The sequence below is a fragment of the Sugiyamaella lignohabitans genome, chromosome A (assembly GCF_001640025.1).
Source record: "Sugiyamaella lignohabitans strain CBS 10342 chromosome A, complete sequence".
Lineage (NCBI taxonomy): Eukaryota > Fungi > Ascomycota > Dipodascomycetes > Dipodascales > Trichomonascaceae > Sugiyamaella > Sugiyamaella lignohabitans.
In genome coordinates this window covers 3,929,965-3,956,040 of record NC_031672.1, presented here as the reverse complement: position 1 = coordinate 3,956,040, position 26,076 = coordinate 3,929,965, and the positions used below count along the sequence as shown (strand labels likewise).

Sequence of the window (26,076 nt, the reverse complement as noted above, 5' to 3'; positions counted from 1 at the left end):
GGATCTTGTACTGTCGATTATCACTTTTCACCGTCCATAGGCTTTTTATCAAATTGAAGAATCTTTTTGCCATATTGTTTCTTTCTTCACTGAGTTAAATGACAAAATCCACACCGTTGATACCTTCATGTTTGGACCCTGCAAGATGCTTCACGTGACACGATACGCAGGTCACCAACCCCGAAAAAAAATATCCTGGGTGCATATCCAACCTGAATGAAAAACAGCTTGTGAACGCAAGCTTGGTAATCGACTACGAGCTGTACAGTAAAAAATGGGCCCAAAAAAGAGGAAGACTGGAGCCAGAACAAGTTATTCAGAGCCCGCTGTGGCGGATGTAAGTGAGAAACCTATTTAAAGGTTACAATCGCCTATAGACTCGGTGGGGCTAAGACTGGTCTCACAGCCCTCATACCTTTAGTTGGCTCGCTCCATGGTCAAGCTGACAAAAGATTAAATGAGTAAGATTCTGATTATATGGACGTATATCTAACATTAACAGGACTCGATGAATGAGCTCATGAAGCCAATGTATAAAGGACGAGCACTTACAGATGCTGTCAATACGGTTGAAGATAAGTGGAATCTGTTGCCAGCATTTCTGAAAGTCAAGGGATTAGTCAAGCAACATCTGGACTCTTTCAATTATTTTATTGAAACTGACCTGAAGAAAATTGTAAAAGCTAATGAAAAAATCCTCAGTGACGTTGACCCCGAGTTTTATCTAAAGTATTTGGATATTAAGGTGGGCACTCCTCAAAGAAAAGATGTTCATAGTTTCAGTAACGATATCACTCCTCATGAATGTAGATTGAGAGATTTGACTTATGCAGCGCCCATTTTTGTCGATGTTGAGTATACTAGAGGAAAGAAGATTGTTGTTCACCGAAACTTAGAGATTGGAAGAATGCCTATCATGTTAAGAAGTTCAAAGTGTGTTTTAACAAATAAAACTGAGGAAGAAATGGCCAAGTTAGACGAATGCCCATTAGACCCTGGTGGATATTTTATCGTTAATGGTACCGAAAAGGTTATTCTTGTGCAAGAACAGCTGAGTAAAAACAGAATTATTGTCGAGACTGATGAGAAGAAAGGCATCGTTCAAGCAAGTGTAACCAGTTCTACGCACGAGAGAAAATCCAAAACCTATGTCTTAACGAAAAATGGAAAGATATATCTTAAACACAACTCTGTCAGTGAAGAGATCCCAATCGTATTGGTACTTAAAGCAGCCGGTATTGTGACTGATCACGAAATCATGGAATTGGTCGCTGGTCCCGATGCCACTTATCAAGAGTCCTTTGCTATCAATTTTGAAGAGTGCTCTAAACTTGGTGTTCAAACCCAGCAACAAGCTTTGGAATACCTCGGTTCGAAAGTCAAGACCGTCAGAAGACTCAATGCACCTAAGCTGACGGCATTGCAAGAAGGTATGGAAGCGTTGGCAACTACTATTATCGCACATATCTCAGTCCATGATCTCGATTTCCGGGAAAAGGCCTTGTATATGGCTATTATGACGAGACGCGTGTTAATGGCCATTGCTAATCCAAAGATGGTAGATGACAGAGATTATGTCGGAAACAAAAGATTGGAACTGGCTGGTCAGTTGATGTCACTTCTTTTCGAAGATTTATTCAAAAAGTTTAATAGTGACTTCAAGGCTAACATTGACAAGGTTTTGAAAAAGCCTAATCGTACAAATGAGTTTGATGCTCTTCTTAACATCACCATTCATAGCAGTAACATCACTATGGGAATGAATAGAGCTATTTCTACTGGTAACTGGTCTCTGAAGAGATTCAAGATGGAAAGAGCTGGTGTCACACATGTTTTAAGTAGACTCAGTTATATATCAGCTCTTGGTATGATGACACGTATTTCTTCTCAGTTCGAGAAGTCAAGAAAAGTGTCAGGGCCTCGTGCCTTGCAACCTTCGCAATTTGGCATGTTATGTACATCTGATACCCCAGAAGGTGAAGCATGTGGTTTGGTTAAAAATCTGGCTCTCATGACACATATCACAACTGATGTTGAAGAAGATCCAATTCGTAAATGCTGTATGGTATTGGGTGTTGAAGACATTTCAATTATTGGAGGTCACGAACTGCATTCACCTGGAACATATGGTGTTTATCTGAACGGTACTCCTGTAGGTATTACCAGATTTCCATCTAAATTTGTCAAGTCTTTCAGACAACTGAGAAGAACAGGAAAGGTATCGGAGTTTATTAGTGTGTACTGTAACCATCATCACAATGCCGTGCATATTGCTACTGATGGTGGCAGAATTTGTCGACCCCTTATCATTGTTACTAATGGTCAACCACTAGTCAAAGATCATCACCTTAAGAAGCTGCTAGCTGGTGAAATGGTGTTTGATGATTTCCTTAAGGAAGGACTGGTAGAATACCTGGACTGTAATGAAGAAAACGATAGTTATATTGCGCTATATGAGCCTGACGTTACTTCCGAAACCACGCATCTTGAGATTGAAGTCTTCACAGTACTTGGTGCTGTTGCTGGTTTGATTCCATATCCTCATCATAATCAATCGCCTCGTAATACCTATCAATGTGCAATGGGTAAACAAGCTATTGGGGCTATCGCCTATAATCAACTTAACCGTATCGACACATTATTGTATCTTATGGTGTATCCACAACAGCCAATGGTAAAGACTAAAACCATAGAGTTGATTGACTATGATAAGCTGCCAGCAGGACAAAACGCCACTGTTGCAGTTATGAGTTATTCTGGTTACGATATTGAGGATGCTCTCGTTCTGAACAAGTCATCTATCGACCGTGGTTTTGGTCGATGTCAAGTCATGAAAAAAGCAACTGCTGTGCTCAAAAGATATCCCAATCAAACATCAGATCGTTTGGAAGGTATTTCTGCTGAAACAAAAATTGGTCCCAAACAGAAGAAATTCACAGTTCCAATTTTCCAACACGAGGTTCTTGGACCCGACGGTTTGGCAGAAGTAGGTGCTAGAATTGAAACCGGTCAAACTTATATCAACAAATCAGTCCCAGTCAACGCAGGTGAAAATCTGATCAATCCCAATGGAGCAATTCAAAATGGACAAGCTGGAATGGACGCATATAGACCAACGCCAATGAACTATAAAGCGCCAGAGCCCAGTTACATCGATAAAGTGATGCTTTCATCGTCAGAGTCGGAACAGCCTCTTGTCAAAGTGTTGCTACGACAAACTCGTCGTCCAGAGTTGGGTGACAAGTTTTCCTCTCGTCACGGACAAAAGGGTGTGTGTGGTATTATTGTCCAACAAGAAGATATGCCGTTTAGTGATTCAGGTGTTTGTCCTGATATCATTATGAATCCACATGGTTTCCCCTCTCGTATGACAGTAGGTAAAATGATTGAGTTGGTTTCTGGAAAGGCCGGTGTATTAGATGGGTCTTTGCAATATGGTACATGTTTTGGAGGATCCAAGCTAGCAGATATGTCCAAAATCCTGGTTGAAAAGGGGTACAGCTACTCCGGTAAAGACATGCTGTATTCGGGAATCACGGGAGAGTGTCTTCAAGCGTATATTTTCTTCGGCCCTATTTATTATCAAAAGCTTAAGCACATGGTTATGGATAAAATGCATGCCCGTCCAAGAGGTCCCAGAGCTGTACTGACTCGTCAACCTACCGAAGGTAGATCCCGTGATGGTGGTCTTCGTCTCGGTGAGATGGAACGTGATTGTGTAATTGCATACGGTGCTTCGCAGTTGTTGTTGGAACGTCTCATGATTTCCTCTGACGCTTTCGAGGTAGATGTTTGTCAGACCTGTGGTCTGATGGGTTATAATGGATGGTGTCCTTCCTGTCGAACCAGTGAAACAGTCGTTAAACTCACAATCCCATATGCAGCCAAACTTCTTTTCCAAGAACTCATGGCCATGAACATCGCCCCTAGGCTCAAACTTGATGACGTTTTTAAGTAAAAAAACTCCTTATTTAATAGATTATTTGCATATTATTATAATAATATGGGTTCAGATCTTGACCCAACCGTATGTCCCTAAGAGGTTTTGCTTGTAAACCACAAGCTAATTTACCTAGTAGTAGTTTGCACGCATCGATCGGCGACTTTTTTTATATACCGTCTGGATACACTAGAAGGTACTTTCAGCTTCCCTCACCTGAAAATGTGTAATCTACGTATCTTGAAAATATAAATCTTAGCGCTACTATCTGAATTTGATGTTTATTTATAAGCTATAGACATTTTTTGTTTGATTCCTACAAATTCTGACCAAGTTTAATTATCAGGGTTAGGTTAAGTATATTTCTAATTTTTCATGTTCATGTTGTACATGTTCATGATTTGAGTTGCACCAGAAGCTAAAGGGACAAGTTCAAAAAAAGATGTCACAATTCCCGAGCCTTTTAAGGAATTCGCGTGTTGTGGGCCTTTATAAATCTGCTTCTGATAAAGGTTCTGCTGCTGCTGCGGACCTGATAAAGAACAAATGGTACCCAGTAGATCAGGTAGTAGGCACCACTGCTGCTTCATTCCATAAACGTAACTGGGGTTTGAAAAGTCCTATTCCTCGCAAACACAAGTCATTGTATCTTAATGTATCTGCTCTGGATAGTGAAGTTGGCCTGGCCCAGTTTGATGGAAACACAGGATTTCATCGCAAACTGCAGAGATTTAGAGAGATGCAAGTGCCATTAGAATTGGCCAAGCTTACTGATGCCGATAGCCATTTTAAGGCCAATTCCAAGAAACTAAAGAGCATTGAGTCATTGACTAAGAAAGAAGTTCGTGACATGAACTTGTCCAGTGTCGACAAGCGTTTAGCATTCAGAGAATACCTAGCTAAGACTAAAAAGATCTCACCAGATGGCTTCCGTACATCCAGTGCGGATTCTAGAGAGACGGTGGCTTCATTTTTGGGACTAGATCCTGGATCCACAGTTCCTTTTGCACACAACTATCGTCATAAAATGGCCCTTGGTCTTAGTTATAAGCTCAAGGGTTCGCTCATTAATACACCTGAGGGCATCCGAACGACAAAGCCCGTTCCTGGTCGTGTTTTGGACAAAACCTACAGCGGTGTTGTCGGTATTGGTGGATTCGTCTCCAACAGTACATTGGCTCCAGGTATGGTTGATCGAACCAAAGCTCACAATTTCATCATCAACAAGGCCAGCATGGACGACCGTGGTCACGTTTCTTTCTCGGTTATTGCTGTTGATGCTATCCGCCCTGCCTCGAGAACTAAGCTTGCCAATGTTGAGTCTGTTTTGCGAGATCAGCCTATCTCCAGAAGATCGCCAAAGTTGTTTAGCGAGTAGCTTATGTACATAATGTAAATATTTTTTCTACAAACTCCCAGTTGTCTTATCTCCACAGCATGGATGCTAGAAGTCCTCTTCTGTGGGTCTGGACCCATCCCAGTTCTCGCTCTTGTGACGTAAGCGGTTTAGGCTAGACCCTTCCAACACAAAAGTCTGAATTGTGATAAAAAAACAATATATTCTATAGACCACATTAGCGCTTCTGATACAAACCCTTAGCGAGGTCGCGGAGTACATTCTTTCGGACTTTGCCAGTAGACGTCTTGGGAAGGTCATCAACAACTTCAAAGCCCTTTGGCACTTGGAAGCCACCGATTTCGCCCTTCATCCACGCCCTAATAGCCTCTTTATCTAAGGGTTGTTTTACATCCTTGAGAGTGACAAATGCAAATGGCACTTCACCATAATGGTCGTCTGGAACACCAACTACACTGGCTTCAAAAATATTTGGGTATCGGACAATAATACTCTCTACAACAACTGATGAAATGTTCTCACCCCCTGAAATGATGATGTCCTTCTTACGATCCAAGATTTGAATAGATCCATCAGGGTGCCAAACAGCCAAGTCTCCACTTCGGAACCAGCCTCGTCCGTATGCCTTGGCAGTCTCTTCGTGGTTCTCATGATATCCCTTAGTGACCAAGTTTCCACGAATAACGATTTCGCCAATTTCTTTACCGTTTTTGGCCACTTCTTCGGCCTTGTCGTTAAATACACGAACCTCGGATGAGGTGATAAAACTGTGTCCCTGGCGTGCCAATAACGAGAAATGATCCTTCTTGGGAAGATCAGCCCATTCTTCTTTGAAGTATGCTCTCGTAAATGGCCCATAAGTCTCGGTGAGCCCGTACATGTGCACAGGGAACAGGTTGTGATCAATCATATCTTCAAAAAGCTTAGCAGATGGTGGAGAAGCTGCCACAGTCACACGCACTTGATATGGAATCTTTTGCGCTTTGGGTGAATTGAGGATCATAGAATTGACAGTAGGAGCAGCATTCATATGAGTGATTCGTCGGGTAAGAAACAAATCCCAGATATAATCAGCATCAACCTTTCTTAAGCAGAAATGTGTACCTCTAACAGCGGTGACTGCATGTGGACAGGTCCAACCCATAGCATGAAACATTGGCAAGGTCCATAGGTAGTGGCATCTGTTCCTTCCAAAAATATCTTGACTGTTGTAACCGGCTTCAACAATGTTGGCCATGGCAGCGAGGTAAACACCGCGGTTGGTATATTCGACAGCTTTTGGTCTTCCCGTAGTACCACTTGTAAAGTATAATCCAATAAGAGCATCCTCATTCACATGTTCAGCGTCGAGACCAGCCCAACCACGGCCATTTTCCGCCTCCAATCCTTCACGAACAGCTGAAGAATATTGGCAGGCAGTGGAATTTGGATCTCCCAGATCTTCATCAACAATAACATCGAGTTTACCAGGCTTTGCATCAGCAAGATCCTTAAACTCAGCATCAACAACTACTAAATCAGCTTTACCCAAATCAAGCATATATTCGATTTCTGACTTCTTTAACCGATAATTTAGACCCATGGTGATGCCGCCAGCAGCAACGGCCGCAAACATTGTTTCAAGATGAGCAGGCGTGTTAGGGCCCAAAATAGCTATTCTCTTATAATTGTGTTTTTTGAAGTAATAGGCAAGTCCCATGACTCTATCAGAAAATTCTTTGTAAGTTCTCTCGATAATCTTCCCATTGACACTCTTATGAACAATTGCTAAAGCCTGTGGTTCAATTTGAGCGGACCGTGGTAGGAAATAGGTTGGGTTTAGTTGATGGAAGTTGACAGGAGTTGTTTCTGGAGGAACGTGATGAGGATGCTTTCCCTCAGTCTTCACAGCAAATGCAGTAGTAGACAATGGCTGGTTCTGAGTAATCCCTGAAACCAAAGAACCATTTGTGGCGTTGGTAGCCACAGGCCGACTAGACAAATGACATAGCACTTGACTTAGTCTTTGTTTAGCAGTTGACGGTGGCATAGTGAAGATGAAATATTTAACAAACAGAACCAGGGAGAATAAACAAATAAACAAAATAAGCAGAATCCAAGTATGAAAATAGTTTAATAATGATGACGTAAATAATTCAAAATGATAATGAACCACGTTCCCAGACCTACGAAACGGGGCAATTGTAGACCCCTATATATATATATATATTCAAAGTGGGGTCTTGTGAGAGCCTGAACTCAAAATTACGATCTCTGCTTCCGTGCTGGCGCCGGTTAAACTCCACGTAAACTACAAACGATATCGGCAACGGGCTGTCGAATAAACTATTACCATTAGTACGATCAATAGGTACTCAGGGGGGGAAATACCCCACTTTACCCCACACTGCATAAAAACCGCCGCATGTCTAACACCAGTATTCTGGATGCCGGAGGAATGTCGGCGGGCGTAAATAGTCCGAACAATTACCGGACAAGCTAATCGCGATCGTTCGGATAAGTGGATAAGCGATAAGCCATATGGACAGAACCGCAGTAACACATCAGACTCACACTCGTCTGAAGGCGTGGCTTTCATCTCGACCCCCAGTCTTTCAATTAGGATCAGCTGAATAGGCTATAGGTCCCGCGAGTATCAACAGAAAATAATATCGAGTTTCTGGGATCAGTGCTAGAATCACTTCGCCGAGATTTCTGCGTCGTTTTCAAAACATCTCACACCTGGATTATTCCCGAACGAGCCTGGTTCATGTATAACTGCTTATCGCACACCAGCGTATATGCAGTGGCAGCGCCCGATATGCAGGCCCGCTCACAGCTGATGTCCGTGTTTGGTCCGAGCGGATGTTTGTCCAAGCAGAGCATCAATCCCCTTTACCCACCACACATCCTATAAACTTCCAGGCACTTACCCCAAGAAATGAACCTGCATTCACTCGAATCAGGGTTCTACTTCTCCGCACCGGAAAACAAACCTGGGGTGCATAAACTCACGTCGTCACATGATATGACCTGAACGGCCTCCAGTGGCTGCGCTGAGCTCCAGACCCAGCTGCTCCTCTCGCTCTTCTCGCTCCTCTCTTGTCGTTTCCTTCGGTAGTCCCAGCCATCTCCTGCGAAGCAGGAGCTAAGGGGTCTGGGGCAGAGCCCCAGCCGCCGGTGGCAGAACCCGTTCCCTCAGGGTCTGGGCCTCCGCACTCGGTATAGGAATGAGTGGTCAATGGGCTGGTGGTCTAGGTGTGGGTCACGGACTGGCAACCTTGACTAGAAGCAATATACATAACCGAAATTTCACAAGAAGGCGCCCAATCCTCCAATTGTAGGAGGCGAAGGAACTCATTTGTGCTTGGAATGGATAATTTGGGGAGCTGGGGAGCTGGCAGGGATGGTTGCTATAATTGTGGGCAAGCGCAGATTCCCCTGTATAAGAATAGGTTGTCAAGCGGTCATCATTCTAAAAGCTAGAGGGTAAGGTGAGGTCCAGCTTGCATATTATCTCTTTTTGGTCAAAATTTTTCACCCACTCAATTGTTGCATTTTTTTTCCTTCTCCTGCCTTCTCTTCTTCTCTTACTGTTTATAGTAAATCTAGTCAAACACATTATACAACAACACCGCCATATCCAGGGATAATTCCGCTAGGTAGTGTAGTTCAGGACTAAATTGGCCATGTCTGTTGCTTCAAAGGTAAATATATTATGTGGTGGGCGCAAAATCATCTGGGTTCTGGACTTGTGAATTGTGACTGTTATAGACGTTTGGAGACCGTAAAATTCCTTTGTACTGGTGTTCGACCCGCTATTTTGATTATTGAGATTTCTGGCCTGTTAAGAACTTGAAAATTCGAGCAAATTTGAATGGAGTTATATGTTCATGATGCGGGTGTGCAAGTCAAGGTTCAATGGTTAGGACTGGCAAAGTGCAAGATCGTACAGCGTAATTGCTGTAATTGCATCATGTAGTAGTGTGGAGTACATTTTAGTCGAACCTTGAAAACAAGAATGAGATAGACGAGTTAGGTATTTGGTCATTTAGACCTGTCACATCCAACATGAAACAGTTGAGATCGCACGTTTAAAAATTGCCAACTTTAGTAGGCAGCTGAACTATTATGTGATTACGCTGTTGATGTTGGGGTGCTTAAATCTACCTATGGTCTCGTTTGGTTATACAATTTGCATTTTGTCTATGATTTTATCTTTTTGGTTTCTTTTTTGTCGCAGTATCTCAATTGAACAAGATCCCTTTGCTCGGATGTATGATGGTATAACCTTGACAGCATTCGTCGAGTTGAAGTAAACGAGTGTTGAAACTAACTTATATGTAGAACCCCTTTGCTCTTCTCGACGACGAGGATTCTCCCTCTGTTCCCGTTTCTTCTGGCCCCGTCAAGGAGGTTGTCAAGAACACCACTTCCTCCAAGAAGGCTGATGCTGCTCCTGCTCGTGCCAACCCTGCCCGTGCTACCGGTAACAAGAAGCCCCTTAGTGGAAATGAGGCTGCCTTGAAGGACAAGAACGTTGGCCGTGCCAACAACCGTTCCAGAGGTGGTGCCGAGGGTGAGACCCCCCGTTCTAAGACCAACAACCGTCGTTTCGACCGTCACTCTCAAACTGGCAAGACCGACTCTGACAAGAAGGTTAACAAGGCCTGGGGTGATGACAAGAAGAAACTCGATGACGAGGCTGCTGCCGAGTCTATTGCCAAGGAGGATGCCACTGAGGCTGAATCTGCCGAGGCCGCTCCTGCTGAGGAGGAGGCTGATAACACCAAGACTCTTGAGGAGTACTATGCTGAGCTCAACGCTAAGAACGCTGAGCTCAATGCTTCCCGTTCCGCCCGTAAGGCTAACGAGGGTGTTGAGGATGCCAAGTGGGCCAATGCCAACGAGGTTAAGAAGTCTGACGAGGAGCTCGTTCCCGAAGCTCGTTCCAAGGCTGTCCGTACCAAGACCAGAAAGGAGAAGACCATCATTGAGGCCGACGTCTCTTTCTCCGGTCCTGCTCGTCCTGCTAACAACCGTGGCGACCGTAGCGAGCGCCCTGCTCGTGGTGGTGCCCGTAACGGACCCCGTCGTAACAACGCCAACAACAACAACCAAGGACGTGGCCGTGCTGGTGCCCAAGCCAAGGTCAACATCACCTCTCAAGCTGACTTCCCCACCTTGGGCAACTAAGCGTCTGCTTTAGAGAAACTCGCAAAAAGTATACCTGCACTAGGACACTGACAGACATGGTGCGTGTTTGAAAAAGATTCTTTTTAGTATCGACGATGAAGATGATTTTACGACTAAGGCCCTTTTTTTCTCTAAAATATTTAAAATTTCACTCCAAAATCCCTCTGTTAAATGATGCCGATGACGATTTCAGGAACATATGTAATATTCTGATGCAATGTAAAAAACTATCCGCATACTATCCGTAGTTGGAGTGCTTCTGGCGGCTGGGGGCTCTGCTCCAGACCCCGTAGCTCCTCTCGCTTCGCTCGAGTCGTTTCCGTAAACGGTCCCAGCAGTCTCCTGCGGAGCAGGAGCAACGGGGTCTGGGGCGGAGCCCCAGCCGCCGGAGGCAGAAACTGGGCTGGATAATTAAGAGCTTCGTAATTCGTAAACTGAGATCTATAATAGTAGGGTCGTGAGGCGGTTGTGACGATGGATGTGGCGTGCACGGTCAGATGGATTTGAGCTGGACGAGGGCGTCAATGGCCTCTTGTTCGCGCTTGACCACGTCGTCCTGGGTGGGCTGCTTGATGTCTGCCGCTTGTTGTTGGTGGTAGTGACTGTGGCTGGCACTGAGCTGTGCTATCGTGGCTGCTGTGTCTCGTCGGAGTTTGGCTGCTCCGATGGCCTGCCAGTCCTCGTCGTCGGTGTCGCCACCGTTGCGGCTGGGTCGTCGAATGCTGAGGTGGATCGCGTCGTCCATGGCCTCTTGGTCATCGAGAGAATCCAGCTCGTCCAGCTCGTCGTCGTCGTCTTCAAACACATTTTCGTCGAAGACGCTGTTGCGGTCACCAACACGTTCGAGCTCGTCATCATCGTCATTATCGCTGTCGTCCATGTTACGGCCCTCAGCACCAAATGCAATTCTTTCACGCATCTTTTGTGAAGGCCTTCGGTGACGACGGCTGCGAAGAGCTCCTTGCAAGAGATGACTTGGTCGTACGGGCTTGCGAATGACGGAGTTATGGAACATCATATCATCATCAGCTAGATCCACGTCGTCAGCGTAGGCAGTTGTGATCGAGTTCTTGAGTGATGAAGACAGGTAATGTGAGTCAACAGCGTTTAGAACTGGCGAGATAGGTGGGTTCACTGATGACGATACAAGTTCGGCACTGATACTATCACGACGATGTTTGGAAGAGCCATTGTTGGCAGCCGAAGCAGCAGATGCAGCAGCTGCTGCTGCTGCAGGAGAATCAGTCTTACGAGCAGCCCATCGACCCCATCCAACCTTCTCGAAAACTACACTGTTGACAGGATCACCACTGTCTAGGACAGCAATGATTAACCGTCTCTGTTTAGAAAGCGATAGGTCTGCAAATCCATTGATAGTGAGAGCCAAATGTGAGGTGATATGACGAATAGCAAGTGGGCCCTGCGTAAGTAGAAGACGAGACAGTTTGTCTGGAGTAACTGCAGCGGCTGCGGCAATCGCAACTGGTGAATTGGTGTTTAGTGGGCCATTAGAGGCGGCTCCAGGACTGCCAACAGGAGTAGTGCTTGACTGAATCAAGTGTGACTTAAGAAGAGAAGACGAAGCAGAACCAACTGGGTGAAGACCAGGTGAAGCCTTGGCACCATAAGATCCAGTTGGAGTGTGCACAGTATTTGACAGTCTTCTATTTCTAGGGGTGCTAGAACCATTATTATTCACCGACGAAGCATTTGATGAATTAGAGGTCTTAGGAATGTCGTAATGACGTGTAGCAGACTGAGCCAATTGTCTTGATAGAGACGAGGGCTGAGCTAGTAACGTGTTGCTTACTTGTGAAGTCTGAATGGGCTGTGATTGCTTCTGCGACGAAGCTTGACTCAACTGGGCTGTTTGAAGTAAAACATTGGCAGCATTGGCAGAAGTTGGCGAGGGTGGAGCAATAAGATCAGCTCCTTCAGCTGTAGCAATAGGAGACACTGAACCATGAGGAATACTTTGGCCAGTGCTACTGCTAACACTTCCAGCGGGAGAAAGAGACGAGCGACGTAAGTTATTTGTCAATCGATATGAATTTGACGACAGAGGTGAAAAAGCAGATGGAGATGAACCTAAAGTGTCAACAGTAGTGCGAGGAACATTTACAAATCTCTGAGCAGGAGTGGGCGAACCAGATCTGCCTGATCCAGTACTAGCACCCACAGCAGAAGCGGGTGTAGCAGCACTATTGTCGATGGCCGACGTACTGGAGCTAATGGCTCCATCAATGCTGGAACTTCGAGACCCATTAGCGAATACAGCTAATCTTTCAAAGTTACCAGGAGCATGGTCTGTTGAACCATTGGCAAGGCTATGTTTAATGCCGTTGGGAGGACTACCGCGAAGGTTGGAGTAGCCATCCAAGGCAGGTGGGGGCGATCGCGAATGTGATAATAAATGAGAATGAGGGTTCGTGGTGTGATCATGGGATCTCAATCCGTTTAAAGCAACTGACAAAGCAGACATGGTAGGTAGTGTAGTGAGAGTATAATAACCAACGGGAAAGTCGAAAACGAAATATGGAGACAGACTGTGAAACTGAACTGTGGGGTAGACTAAGGCGCAGTAGTTTCAAGTGAACCTGATATAATGTGCAATGTAATCAACTGTTTGCAAATAAATTATAAGCAGACTGAAAGAAACCCAACTATTAATTTGAAACGTAAACCAAGGACCCTATCCGGAAGAAAATGGGTGACAAACTGGGGAGGTGTACCGGAGGAAAAGCGCGGCGACAAACTAAATGGTTACACGTCCAAGGTTATGAAATATATTACTTGATATCGTCGTAGACACCAATAAATATCAGCAAAGTCAATATCAGGCTGGATAGTGCTAAACAAACGCGTCGAAATAAATGTTGGAAATTTTCAAAACGTGCTTGAGTGATATTTCACACCAACAGCCACAGTAATTTAGATAATCAACAAGCTAGCGGCGGGGATATTATCAATAACAAGAGATAGATGATAAAGAAACGAATTCAAGGAATAAAATCAATCACGGAATTAGCAGTATTCAAGGATATTATCAACGTTGTACAATAGCAATATCGATTCAAGGAGATGACGAATAATGAATTTTTCACTTCAATCAATATTAGAACTATCTAGATATATTTGGACATATATATATTAGTACTGTATGTAAAGCACTAATCTGGCCATTTTAGGCAATGTGCATCTCTCACGGGATTACATATAAACGTGGAGAGGACGGATGAAATTCCAGCTGCAGGCTCATGACGGGTGGACCATGTGGTTCGGCAGGGTGCTGTAAGCTGCTGATGCTAATGCAGTAGCGGTGCGGTGGTTTGGTTAACGGCGGGTTTACAATACGTGACAGCGGCAGTCGGGACGGAGAGGGAGACGAAAATATCGCGAAACCGCAGCAGCGTCAAATATATTACAGGCGGAACTCACCAGTTGGGACTTGCGTTATTGTGTGTGGAGAGAGAAGATAGAACACAGCAGCAACAAAAGAAAAGCAAGGTACGAAAACGGGAGGCTTTTTTGTAAAAAACGAGTATGCCATAAACGAGATGAAACAGCAAAAAAACGGTTACAAGCTTGAAAAACAAAATTGGGCACCTGGACCGCCAACGCCGTGACTAGCGGTTTTAGGTTGTATTACTGTGCCGAGATAGGTCTTTTTTTTTTTCAATTCGACCGGTCTGGGGAATAAGCTATTTACAGGTATACAGGGTAGTGGAGAGTAAGTGGTACTTACCAGTAGCAACCGATGGGGTGTGTGTGTGTGTTTGTGTTTGTGTGTGGATACTGGTTACGGTATTCAAACTGTGAATATTACCGCTATCATCATTGTCAAGTGGTAGGTAGCAAGTACTGTCGGCAGAGAGATATGCAGTAGTTCAGTAGAATCAGTACTTGAGTCAGTAGTTGGATTAATAGTTAAGCAGGAGCTGAATTAGTAGCTGAATCAGTGGTAATATTTCATATCTCAATCAGCATGTTAATCAGTAGCTCCACGCAATAGCTTTAAGCAGCAGCACAATCCTCAGCTCAATCAGTACCTCAGTACTCATTCAGTAGCGGCAGCGGCAGCAGGAGCATGAGCAGCAGCGATAGGCAATAGCTCGGGCAGCAGCAGTCATAATCAGCCCGCAGAATCAGACAAGCAGCAGCAGCAGCAACAACACCAAGCAGCAAGAAATACCACAGCAACCATACTGAACGACCAACAAAAAGCACTCTTTAACAGATCCAACATGACCTTTTTACGGCGATGGTCCCGACTTACAACGATCAAACCTTGCCCATCTAGACCTAACTTTAAAATGCATGCGTGGGGATGGTATGGGCTACAATTAGCTAGAACCCAACTGCCCAACCCAACCCACCTGGGTCCACCTGGCGGCGGTGGTGCGACCCACCAGGCCGCCGCCCAATCCACCTGACCCTCCTCAGCCGCAATTTGCCAACCGAACCAACCAAACATTACGTATGCAAACATTCTTACCTTAGCGTCTTAGCCGATACGCGCTGAGTGTTGTCAGTGACTAATTGCTGAGCTTGATATACAGTACCTTCGACGCTCGAGGCATGTGAAACTTGCTCATCACTCTCTGAATAATATCTGACGAATTATTATGATTGCAGCTGGGTAACCTGCCGGGTGTACACATATAAACAAAGAGCGACTTTTGTCTTCAGGCAGTCTGCCAAGCGATTGACAATTACCAATTAACAGCATCTGTATTGACTAATTTCCAGTATGTCGGCTTCTCTCTGTCTCTCATTGTTGGGTCTTGCCACAAAAATGGGCTGAGAAATCCTGCCGGGCCCTATCGCCAGCCCGATGTTCAGCCGCCAGCCACCACCGTTCCCTACAAGCGGCATGATAGCCCAACCCAACCCAGCCCAACCCAACCCAACCCACCGCCAGTCCAGTCCAGTCCAGCCCAATCCAGACTATCATAATAATACCACTTGCCAAGCTATTTCACCCCACTAGCCGCTGTTGCACTCCTAATTCTACTACCACTGCTCTACTGTAAGTAGCAGCTGGCGATAGTCGTGCAGTTAGTAGGATGGCTTTCCATATAAGGCTAATCTAACACACCGGCAGGGTTAGATACCGAATAAAGTGCGCCAGTGACGTAAACGGCCTAATTGTTGCTAATTAAGGAAACCGGCGCCCTCAGATAGGAAGCAATCGCCCCAGCAGCCATAAAGGGCAAAACGCGAGATAGCCCAAACCAGCCCGCCTCAGCACCTCCTCCTAGCCACTCACTAATTAAACTGGTGAAACAGGGCTGATAAAAAGGGCAACCACATTACCCCTGGCTCCTCACCTCACGCCCATCACCACCAACTGCGTGCCTGCTTGTCTGCCTGACAGCAGCACATGACTGACTGCACCTGCCCACACTTGCGATCCACTAGCGCGACATTCCCCATCGGCGAGCATCCGATTGCACCAACACCGCTCGCGAAGCGAGCACAACGGGGTCTGGGGCAGCGCCCCAGCCGCCGGAGGCCCTCTGTCGCACACTGTCTACCCGGGGTGTTGCCTCCGGCGGCTGAGGCTTCGCGCCAGACCCCACGGGTTCTCTCGCTTAGCTCTCGGGCGTCTGGTGGTGGCGCTGTTGGAGTTGCCAGTTTGAAATGTATGTTGCCACGATAAGCTGTTGCATCATGTACTGTTAGTCTTGTTAGCCTTCGATCGCCCGCTGGGTTCCGCTCGACTTGTGGCAGGATCTCGCTCGATACGCCAGTGTATCCATTGGCCGTTTTTGTATGTGTGTGTGGAGTCATGTCGGGTTGCGTTTTGTTTATTGCTTGTTTTCAGGAATTCGGCGAGTGTTGTTCTGAAACAATGAATACTCGTGGATACCATATCAGTTGTGTGTTCAAGCCCTGCATGTCACCATGAAATTTCACTGCCTCGCAGCTACCCCACCTAAACGACTTACATATAAAATAATTATAATAATATTCTCAATTTATATAAATATATATTTATTATCTGCTGTAGTTATCGTGCCACAGACCACTGATACCAACGACGGCTGGTGCCTCCTCCCATTGGTGGGCGCTTATAGCGCGGATCCAGCTCCAACTGCCATGGATCTTAATAATATCTCAAGATAATATTTATAATAGGTTTCCTATTCTGGGTCGCAGTGTGCCTCCGGCGGCTGGGGCTTCGCCCCAGACCCCACGGCTCCTCTCGCTCCGCTCGAGTCGTTTCGTCGACCTTTCCGGCATTTATTTTGTTAGGTGCGTGCACCACTCATAGTATATTATATAAACTTGAGTCCCCCGGTAATCTCCTGCGAAGCAGGAGCAATGGGGTCTGGGGCAACGCCCCAGCCGCCGGCGGCATGCCCGTGAGAAGAACGTCAGGAAACAGAGACAGGCAGGCATAGGTCCAGGAGGGTCGCCGTGGATCTGCGCGGTCAGAACCCTTAACGCCGTGGCACCACCGGTTGGGTATTTTCAGGGGATGCGTCGGCGATAAAATGTGCCTTTTTCTCCGGCACATGGCTTTATAAGCAGAGCAAATGCCAGCAAAAATTTCTAGAATGTTTTGAGCACCAAGGTATAGGCGTTATATCCGTTTTTGACGGTGATTACTAGTGGAGATAAGCAGCAAATACTAGTGATGTAAAGATTGCTGACACGTATTTTAGTTGTCGCAATCAAGAGTAACTCCGAAGGGAAGATTTACTTCTCCGATGACAGGGCAAGGGAAGCACCCAATGTCAGGGGATCCCGGTCAATCCTCCAAGATATAAATATTTGGCAAGGTCACTTTGACATTTCAATCGTTGTATTTCAGTGCCAAGTCTAATACGTTAATCAACAATGGTATCGCTGCCGTCCAAACACAAGGTTTTCCACGTCACCGAGTTCAATGGCTCAATTGACGATATTAAACAGTCCACCGAGGAACTCCCTGAAGTTGGCCCTGAGGATGTGCTTATTAAGGTGAAGGCCGCTTCGCTCAATCAGAGAGATTTGATGATTCTTAGTGGAGTTTACCCATTCCCCACTAAGAAAAACGTTGTTCCCTGCTCGGACTTTTCTGGTGAGATTGTTGGTAGAGGAAAGAATGTTTCTCCCGAGGAGTTTGCTGATGGCCAAAGAGTTATTGGCAATTTTTCAGTTCACAACCTTTACGGTCCTCCCAAGAGAGTAGACGATTCGCTTGGTGGTAACATCGACGGCGGTCTACGTGAATATGTCACACTTCCATCATTTGCTGTGAACAAGATTCCCAAGAGTGTTGACCTTTCCTGGGAAGAACTGTCCACTCTTCCCTGTGCTGGTGTTACCGCTTGGAATGGTTTGTACGGACTGCCAGGAGCTCCACTTATCGCTGGTCAGACTGTTCTTGCTCTTGGTACTGGCGGTGTATCCGCAATTGGTTTGGCCATTGCCAAGGCCGCTGGTGCCAAAACCATTGTTACTTCATCGTCTGATGAGAAGCTCGCTAAGATCCAGGCTGAGCTCAAGGTCGATCATGTCGTCAACTATGCCAAAAACCCCAATTGGTCTGAGGAAGTTCTTCGTCTCACCGATGGCCGTGGTGTAGACATTGTTCTTGAGAACGGTGGATCCGGCACTCTCAAGGAGAGTATTTTGAGTTTGACCACCGGCGGCCAAGTGAGCATTATTGGACTCATTGCTCCAGCCAAGCAAGAAGACATGCCCGACGTGGGTCCCCTGGCACTCAGCAAGAACGCCATTGTGCGCGGTATCATTGTCGGCAGCAAGGCACTTGCCGATGATTTCATTCGCTTCCTCTCCCAAAACAAGATTCCCCTGGCCATCGACAGGGTGTTCAAATTCGAAGACTCCGTCGAGGCATACAAGTACTTCAAGTCAGCCAAGCACGTAGGAAAGGTTGTCATCAGCCTGAACTAGAAATAAATATAAGCTTATTTCACGTAGTCTGCCTCCGGCGGCTGGGGCTCCGCCCCAGACCCTGGTTGTGCTCCGCTTCGCGGAGCGCCCTGGGGACACCCCGTCAAACGACTCGAGCGAAGCGAGAGGAGCAGTGGGGTCTGGGGCGAAGCCCCAGCCGCCGGAGGCACGAGGTAGACAAGATAAAGAATGAAAATGATTTCTATGTAATATAGGAGGAGGAGGATGGCGAGCGCATCACAGATGCATTTATAAGGCACTGGCTTTGGGAGGCATCGTGTGTCATCAAAATCATCAGTGTTATTATTTTACTTTTTTAAAACCGACAAAAATACAAAAATATATTCACAACAAGGGCGAGATTAACTTAGTAACCCAAAGCAGCGAGAGCCTTGGAAGTCTCAGAGTCGGCAACAGATTTTTGAGCAGCTTGGACCTTCTTTTGGAGAGCAACCTTCTTAGCATAGTAGGCAGCAGACTTGACCTTTCTTCTCTCTTCCAAACGGCTGACAACGTCTTGGTATTTCCAGCCAACTTCGTGACTCAATCTGCCGATGGTGGTGTATTTTCTGCCAGGCTTGAGTCTGAGGACACGGAGAGCTTGGGGAACAACAACACGCTTCTTGCGGTCGTATGGGGGAGGGATACCCTCGAAGACCTTGAGGTGCTCAAGAGCAGCCTTACCACGGGCGGTCTTGTGGGCAATCATACCACGGATGGCCTTGTAGAGGATACGGGAAGGAGCACGGAAGTGGAAAGGACCGTGGTTCTTGTTGTAACGGGTGGCCTTTCTCAAGTAAGCGTGGTACTTAAGCTTGGTACGGAAGAACTCTCCGGAGACGTTGAGGGCCTCACATCTGACAACAACAACGTGTTGACCAGCAAGGAGTTGCTTGGCAACAGTGGAGGCAAGACGACCGAGAAGGTGTCCCTTTCCTGGTAGTAGTTAGTAAATCTGCACTAAACGTTTTTGAGAGTTGGGATAGAATTAGGGATTTGGAGTTGTTTGTGATATCGGTGAAGTGACATAGCAGTGATTTATCGAATGATGATGTGATAAAATTTTTTGATAATGCCAAGAGTTAATGTTGAAATTTCAGGATACTGGTTGGGCATGTTGAAATGGGTTGAAAGAAAATTTAAGTCCAGCAGTCTTTTTTTGATAAAAAGTAGCATCTTGTCGAAATGGTGAATAATCCTGACATATATCTACTGATCTTGTCGCTATAAACTACTTTACTTCAGGTTTGCATTTCTTGTCGCTATTCTTTCAAGCTGTTGACCAAGCCAAACATGTATCTTATCAGAGCTGAATCGACAGCTAGGGGCTCCAGGACATCACAAATTACTCCAAATCTCCATTCCTCGTTTCTTAAACATACCGTCAATGACAACGACAGGCTCGAAAGTGCTCATTTTTTATGGTTGATCTCGCGTTGGTGGTTGGTGATATCGCGAAGAAGTGTCGAAACTTGTAGAGATAGGATATTCCAGTTAGCACGGCCTGCGTCTGAGTCGCTATGCATCTCGCTTCTGCCATGAGTCTGAGTGGAATATCCTATATTTCCTAATTAGGAAACCAATCTCTTAGTAGTCACACTTGTTTGTGTGCAGGGCATCAGCCCTAAACCCGTACCCTGAGATATAGATAACGTCACGTGATAAAACGATGGGAAAAGAGGGGACTGGACTCTGAACGGGTCATAAGAGTATGCTCTGAGAGATCTGGCCCTGGATTGTGACCCAGGACTCGAGGGGACATGGTCACTCGACAGGAGCTGTGTAAGCAGCGAGCAGCATGATAAGTGATGATGTGGGGTGATGCATGACCCATAGGGTGCAGCGCCAACGGTCATATGTGACCAGCCGGACCTAGAAGAATAGCGGAACTGGCGACGAAGGTACCCGCTGGAAGTTACATTCGACACAACGGGGCACCGTGATCGGGCGTTGTTCTGGGGTTCTGCTTGTGGCTGAAATGGGATCACGGACTAAAATTGATCCATATTTCCTTGACAAATCGAGCCTCCGGCGGCTGGGGCTCTGCCCCAGACCCCGTGGCTCCTGCTTCGCAGGAGTTTGATAGGACCGTGAGATGGGAGCTGCTGGTTTCTGTCGGAGAGAGTTGAGACGAATGTGCTTTCAGCCGTGAGCGAAGCTGGCTGAGATAAAAATATGTGCTAGCATTGGACTGATCTGTCTAAAGAGCAAGTGCAGTAGCTTTCCTCGTTCAGCCGAGGAGTTTTCGGCTCTATTGACCGCTGACCCGGCTCGGTCAAAGTCTAACTCAGTGGAGAACGCACGTTTATCTTGTGTTTGGTCTGAAGAGGATACTCAGGTCGTCTGATAGTTACACCTTTCGTAACCGTTTAGAAACTAACTAGCCTCGATATACCTGCAGCTGACAGTCTACATACATACATGGTGCATGTAATAGGCAACGCAGCTCTTGTGCTATCATTACCCCGTACCCATTGTTTGTTGAAGCCTCTTTCGTATTTCGATCTTATCAACTAATCAGCCGACGACACTACGACAGACGGCAGCAAAAAATAAACTCTGCTTGTTACTGTCTGTCTCTGTACGCAAGAGGTATCAGCAGAAAGGCAGGTTTATTGTGGGCTTAATAAAAATTTATTTTATTACTCATTTTTATTCACGGCTTCTCCGGCGGATTACTATACCTTTTGCTAGCGGTTGTCATTTCCTCTAGCCTGTTGCTGCTTGCACATTAAACTCCGACTGTCGGTCTTAGTTCCCTAACTTGCCTTCTTTTTCGGGTCCTTTTTTCAGTTGGTTTGATATTTTTACCTTAATTCGTCTCAAGGGTCTATATCCATTTCACACCCTGACACCCACTACTTCGTTTGTGTTGTTGGCGGCTATATCTCTAGGATCGCAGTTGACACCTCTGATTCAAGCGTGCTGTTTTTTCAAGTCACCAACCGTACCGGGCCCTCAAAATATGAAAACCGGCTTTTGTGTCGACGACCGTCTTGATATCTCCTTCGAGCTACATTAAAAGCTCGCTATATCGACAAGAGCAACGGCACCCGACTCTGTAAGTGCTCAAGTGTGGGGTAAACTCGCAGCCTCCGGCGGCTGGGGCGCTGCCCCAGACCCCGTTTCTCCTCTCGCTTCGCTCGAGTCGTTTTCGTCGACGGTCCCAGCCATCTCCTGCGAAGCAGGAGCCACGGGGTCTGGGGCAGCGCCCCAGCCGCCGGAGGCACACACCCCCAACCAGAATACTAACCGCTCCAGTATCCACCATCACTATGTCGACCGAACACCCAGTCCAGTCTGTCGACTCGGCAGAAGACATCACTACTCCTGCTACTGGCACCAGTGGGCTTGAACTTCCTTCTGAGAAGAGCCCTCTTGACTCTGACACAACTGCCACTCTGCATGCGCCGACCGATGCGAGTGCTGAAAACACCGAACATGAACGTGAATCCACTGGTAATCTAGCCAGTCAAGACACCACCAACCAAACCACTACAACAGATCAGTATTCCTCGATACAGGAGGAAATCGCATCCAAAACTGTAAAACAGCCAGAAGCTCCTGCTCTCAGTCTGGAGCTCACACTACTGTTGATATCAGGACTGAGAGTCAAAATCAAAATAGACGACAATTATATGCAGACCCACTCGATCCCCATCACGGCACCTGAAAGCATGACCGTAGGATCGCTTAAAAGTAGTTTATTTTCCAGCTGGCAGGACGAGTGGGGATCTGCCCCCACCACCACGGGGCTTATCAGATTAATACATCTCGGCAAAATTCTCGAAGACCAGCAAACGCTAGAAGAGTGCAGTTTGACCAGTTCTAAATCCCACAACGTTGTACACTTGTCTGTCAAGCCCGAATCGTTCGAAATGGAGGCTCCTACTAAAGTCAAATCACGCTCCGGGTTTCGAGGCGGCCGGTCTGGCGACCAACGGGAGGGCCAGTCTCGTGGCTCCAGTAGCTGCTGTATTATCCTCTAGTCCTCATTTCCTCTCAATAGCATTGCCCTTTTATTTTCTCTCGGATTTGCCTCCGGCTACTGGGGCGTTGCCCCAGACCCCATCGCTCCTGCTTCGCATGAAATGGCTGGAACCGTCCAGGTGACGACTCGAGCGAAGCGAGAGGAGCAGTGGGGTCTGGGGCGAAGCCCCAGCCGCCGGAGGCAGTCTGTCAGCTATCGATAGCTGTACCACGAACTAGAGCTGTGCCTAATCGTGGTAGCTAAGCCGGGTATATATTAATCGTATCTTTGTTTAGGACATGCTATGCATTCAGAAGGAGCACGTTCTGCGTAAATAAATAATTAGAAACAAAATGGAGAGGAGCGAGGAGGAACAGTCAAAAAAATATAAATACAAAGACGGATTTTGCGAGGCTATTTGGCAGGGAGACGCTTTTGTTACCAAAGCTGTTGCTTCTTTTTTCCATACCGTGTGAGGTCCACATCTTGGAGGTCGCCTATGGTATCGTCCGAGCCGTCGTTGCGTCGCTCGATTTGCGAAGACACTGGTGGTGACGAGAACTTCGAAGGCGAGAATTCGCTCGATCGTATTGGTGTCGACGAGAATTGCGTCATTTTCCAGAACGGAGCAGGCGAGCTACCTGGCATGAACGACGATGGCAATTGCTGTTGTTGTGCTGATGATGGTGGCGCAAGTTGCAATTGTGAAGTCTGTCTGGCTGGTGTCATACCCACAAACTGACCAAATGGTGTGGGTGGATTGAGTTGCTGCTGGCCTGATGAGTTACCATTACTTGAACTAGTACCAGTTCCTGTAGAGCTAGCTCCTACAGTGGCAGCACTGTTGGCTGATGACCCAGCTATTCCAGAACCGTCTCCACCGCTACCAGCATTATTCGCACCAGAATCACCAGTCGCATTTATTCCACTGCCAGATTCACCGGTTTCTGCACCAGGACCGGATGCATTAGTATCACCAATAACACTACCATTGGACGATGGCTTGGATTGATGACCCATACTGCCACCACGACTACCTCGTTCTGGGGTATATGCCTCTAATTGAGAGATCTGACCAGTAGCTGCTGTCGAACTGCCCATGTAGCCTCTCTGGGGAGAGGGTAGTAATGTTGGCGAGGTATTGGCAACACTACCACTAGTATTATTATTATTGTTATCATTGTTGCCGGGTGTGGTAGCCAGTCCGTACTGATCAGAGTAGGGCACGTCTACCGTGGTCTTGGGTTTTTGAGGTGTAACGAAGCCAGCATCCAGCTTGCTGTCTTCTTTGTCGTTACGTGGTTGCAACATTGGGAATGGTGACATATTTAGTGGCGGAAGTGTTTGGTATCCTCCTGTCGGGATAGGTGGTGGTAATGTACTATTATTATGAGCCAACGACGGAGGTTGAACCTGTTGTGTACCAGGAACTCCTGGAGGCAGATTTTGAATAGGATTCAGCTGAACCGAAGGTGGTTGTGAAGTGTGGTTTTGCAACTGCTGAAGTGCCAATGGAGGGGGTTGTTGATGCTGTTGCTGGAGCGGAGGCTGTTGTGGATGCTGGTGCTGTAGCATAGGTGGTGGTGGAGGTTGCTGTTGTTGCTGTTGTTGAGGATGTTGAGGGAATTGGATTTGCTGCTTGGCCATAGGAGACAGTCTCATTCTACCTGGTTTACTCAGATTGGCTTTTTGCATATATTCAACCTTGTACTGGTCGTTGATTTGCCATTTCATACCCTTACCAGCTTCATTGGCTTTTCTAGGAACCTTTTCAAATGCTTTGTTAAGCGATAGATTATGACGAATTGAGTTTTGCCATCCCGATTTCGAATGTCGGTAAAATGAGTAGCGGTGCATGATCCACTCGTAGATATCTGCCAAAGACAGCATCATTTCTTCACTCGACATAATGGCCTGGGTGATCATTGTCGCATAACTGTATGGAGGTTTGATATCCTTAGCATCATCAGCACTGAGATCCTGATCAACATAATGACTGGTTTGAAGAACTCCTCGTACTTGAGGTCGAGTGATCATAGCTACTCCACGAGGGTATGCTGCATTATTAGCATAAGCACCAGCTCCACCTTGACCATTTACGCTTGAAGCATAAGCAGCAGCACCAGCTAATGTAGCAGCAGCCACATAGTCTTGTTTTTGCTCGTTAGATGGCCCTGTTGAATTTTCAAACTTGTGTACACCCTGCTGATTCCGGCCTGGTGACAATGATACTAAACCAGCCGCTGCGGCAGCAGCTGCAGCAGCTTCGGAACTTTGTGATGAAGCCTGCTGCGATGGTACAACATTATTAACTCTTGGAGAAAAGCGTCTGGCAGCGTTTAAAAAGCTACTAGCCACTCTTGGCTCGACATCAGGCAATACAAACATCATTTGAACACCACCTATATCGATGATATTACCACTGAATAACCGAGTTGTTCCCTCCTTATGCGACACTTTATCGATTCTAGCACCATTACGACCGAGAATGGTCAGCTCCCAGTATCTGCCGTCCTGGTTATACTGAATAGATGCGTGACGACGAGAAACAACTTTTGCAGGACCCAAATCTATCTGGACTTGCTCGGCGCCATTCTGATCACCACTAGTCGACGTCGATGGCTCAGATGAACGTCCAATAATGACCCGTAAACTTTGTACATAATAAGTCCAATTAGCACCTGCTAACTTGGCATAGGCTTGCACCTCAGTGTTAGATGTCTTGTGATTGGCATGGTCGATTGCCACCTGAATATTAGGATCTGGCAGAGCCAGATTTGCAATGATAGAGTTGATCTCATCTGCGGAAGGTGCGGATACTACTGGAGCATTAGATTCGACTGACAAATCTGGAGCTGTGTTTAGACTGGGCACTTTTCTTCGTTTGGGAGAAGCAGACTGTTTTTGTAGTGATTGGCCCACTCCAACATCACCAGTTGCTGACCCCGAGTGTTGATCATCTTTACTGTCGTCACTCTTCACTATCACATCTTTTTCAGCCGAAGACTCAGCACGTGAAACGTGCCGGCGTTTACTTGGAGACCCTTTACTTTTAGTGCTCATCTTTCATAGTTCAACCCAAAAAACAAAATCCTATCAGAAACGGACTGTTGTTGTTTGTGTCTTTATGTGAAGTCCGAGCCGGAAAAAAGTAACCAGCACAATGTCCAACCCAACAGAATAATACTCGATAAGTCTCTTGTGTCGCCAAAATTGTCGGTATATCCTAGGAAAAATATGCTACTAGTATCGTCGGCAATGATTGATTGCAAGTTCCGTTTTAGTCAATGCAAGATGGACCCACACCAAAATTCAAGCAATTTCTATGCACTTTGAAAGAGTGACCCAGAGTAGAAGTTGTTTTGTGGGATTTTCCAAACAGTTATAGCAGTGTTGTGTACTTTTGTTGGTCAGTTTGACTGGTCGTTTGTTGACAACAACGTGGTGACGCACTTACAAAGGAAACCAATATTTATATCCTTCCTTTCTTGTGACGCAAACTAGCGGTAGCCAAAAACCCACTCAGTGGATAAAATCAGTTAATATCAAGGTCTACTGAGATATCAAGCGTTGCACGTCCTTTCCGGATGCCGTTGCTGACTGTGTTTCTACCGATACGCTTTCAAAACAAATACAAAATTTCAATCTCGACTGTACACAACTAAGCAATGTTTTTTTTTTCCCAAGGAAACTGTTTCTTCTTGTCTCGCCGTTACTAGGGTAACC

General features: G+C 46.3%; 9 protein-coding genes across 9 annotated transcripts; 5 read left to right on the top strand and 4 right to left on the bottom strand.

The window, feature by feature from the left end:
- Positions 1-508: 508 nt before the first annotated feature.
- Positions 509-3,958, top strand: RET1 (DNA-directed RNA polymerase III core subunit RET1; the record flags this gene model as incomplete). Its single annotated transcript, XM_018878121.1, has 1 exon — positions 509-3,958. One exon carries the CDS (start codon positions 509-511, stop codon positions 3,956-3,958), a length of 3,450 nt encoding a protein of 1,149 aa, XP_018735457.1.
- Positions 3,959-4,382: 424 nt separating this feature from the next.
- On the top strand, positions 4,383-5,318 carry MRP51 (mitochondrial 37S ribosomal protein MRP51; the record flags this gene model as incomplete). The annotated part of the gene is made up of 1 exon (XM_018878120.1): positions 4,383-5,318. One exon carries the CDS (start codon positions 4,383-4,385, stop codon positions 5,316-5,318), a length of 936 nt encoding a protein of 311 aa, XP_018735456.1.
- Positions 5,319-5,514: 196 nt separating this feature from the next.
- On the bottom strand, positions 5,515-7,326 carry PCS60 (Pcs60p; the record flags this gene model as incomplete). Its single annotated transcript, XM_018878119.1, has 1 exon — positions 5,515-7,326. One exon carries the CDS (start codon positions 7,324-7,326, stop codon positions 5,515-5,517), a length of 1,812 nt encoding a protein of 603 aa, XP_018735455.1.
- A 2,021-nt stretch (positions 7,327-9,347) lies between these two features.
- Positions 9,348-10,472, top strand: STM1 (Stm1p; the record flags this gene model as incomplete). Its single annotated transcript, XM_018878118.1, has 2 exons — positions 9,348-9,368; positions 9,624-10,472. The coding sequence occupies 2 exons, from the start codon at positions 9,348-9,350 to the stop codon at positions 10,470-10,472; spliced, it is 870 nt and encodes a 289-aa protein (XP_018735454.1).
- A 493-nt stretch (positions 10,473-10,965) lies between these two features.
- STB3 (Stb3p) lies at positions 10,966-12,954 on the bottom strand (the record flags this gene model as incomplete). The annotated part of the gene is made up of 1 exon (XM_018878117.1): positions 10,966-12,954. One exon carries the CDS (start codon positions 12,952-12,954, stop codon positions 10,966-10,968), a length of 1,989 nt encoding a protein of 662 aa, XP_018735453.1.
- A 4,364-nt stretch (positions 12,955-17,318) lies between these two features.
- On the top strand, positions 17,319-18,380 carry ZTA1 (Zta1p; the record flags this gene model as incomplete). Its single annotated transcript, XM_018878116.1, has 1 exon — positions 17,319-18,380. The coding sequence occupies one exon, from the start codon at positions 17,319-17,321 to the stop codon at positions 18,378-18,380; it is 1,062 nt and encodes a 353-aa protein (XP_018735452.1).
- Positions 18,381-18,747: 367 nt separating this feature from the next.
- RPL16A (ribosomal 60S subunit protein L16A) lies at positions 18,748-19,089 on the bottom strand (the record flags this gene model as incomplete). Its single annotated transcript, XM_018878115.1, has 1 exon — positions 18,748-19,089. The coding sequence occupies one exon, from the start codon at positions 19,087-19,089 to the stop codon at positions 18,748-18,750; it is 342 nt and encodes a 113-aa protein (XP_018735451.1).
- Positions 19,090-21,655: 2,566 nt separating this feature from the next.
- AWJ20_1251 (uncharacterized protein) lies at positions 21,656-22,369 on the top strand (the record flags this gene model as incomplete). Its single annotated transcript, XM_018878114.1, has 1 exon — positions 21,656-22,369. The coding sequence occupies one exon, from the start codon at positions 21,656-21,658 to the stop codon at positions 22,367-22,369; it is 714 nt and encodes a 237-aa protein (XP_018735450.1).
- Positions 22,370-22,788: 419 nt separating this feature from the next.
- Positions 22,789-25,413, bottom strand: FKH2 (forkhead family transcription factor FKH2; the record flags this gene model as incomplete). Its single annotated transcript, XM_018878113.1, has 1 exon — positions 22,789-25,413. The coding sequence occupies one exon, from the start codon at positions 25,411-25,413 to the stop codon at positions 22,789-22,791; it is 2,625 nt and encodes an 874-aa protein (XP_018735449.1).
- Between the last annotated feature and the right edge of the window lie 663 nt (positions 25,414-26,076).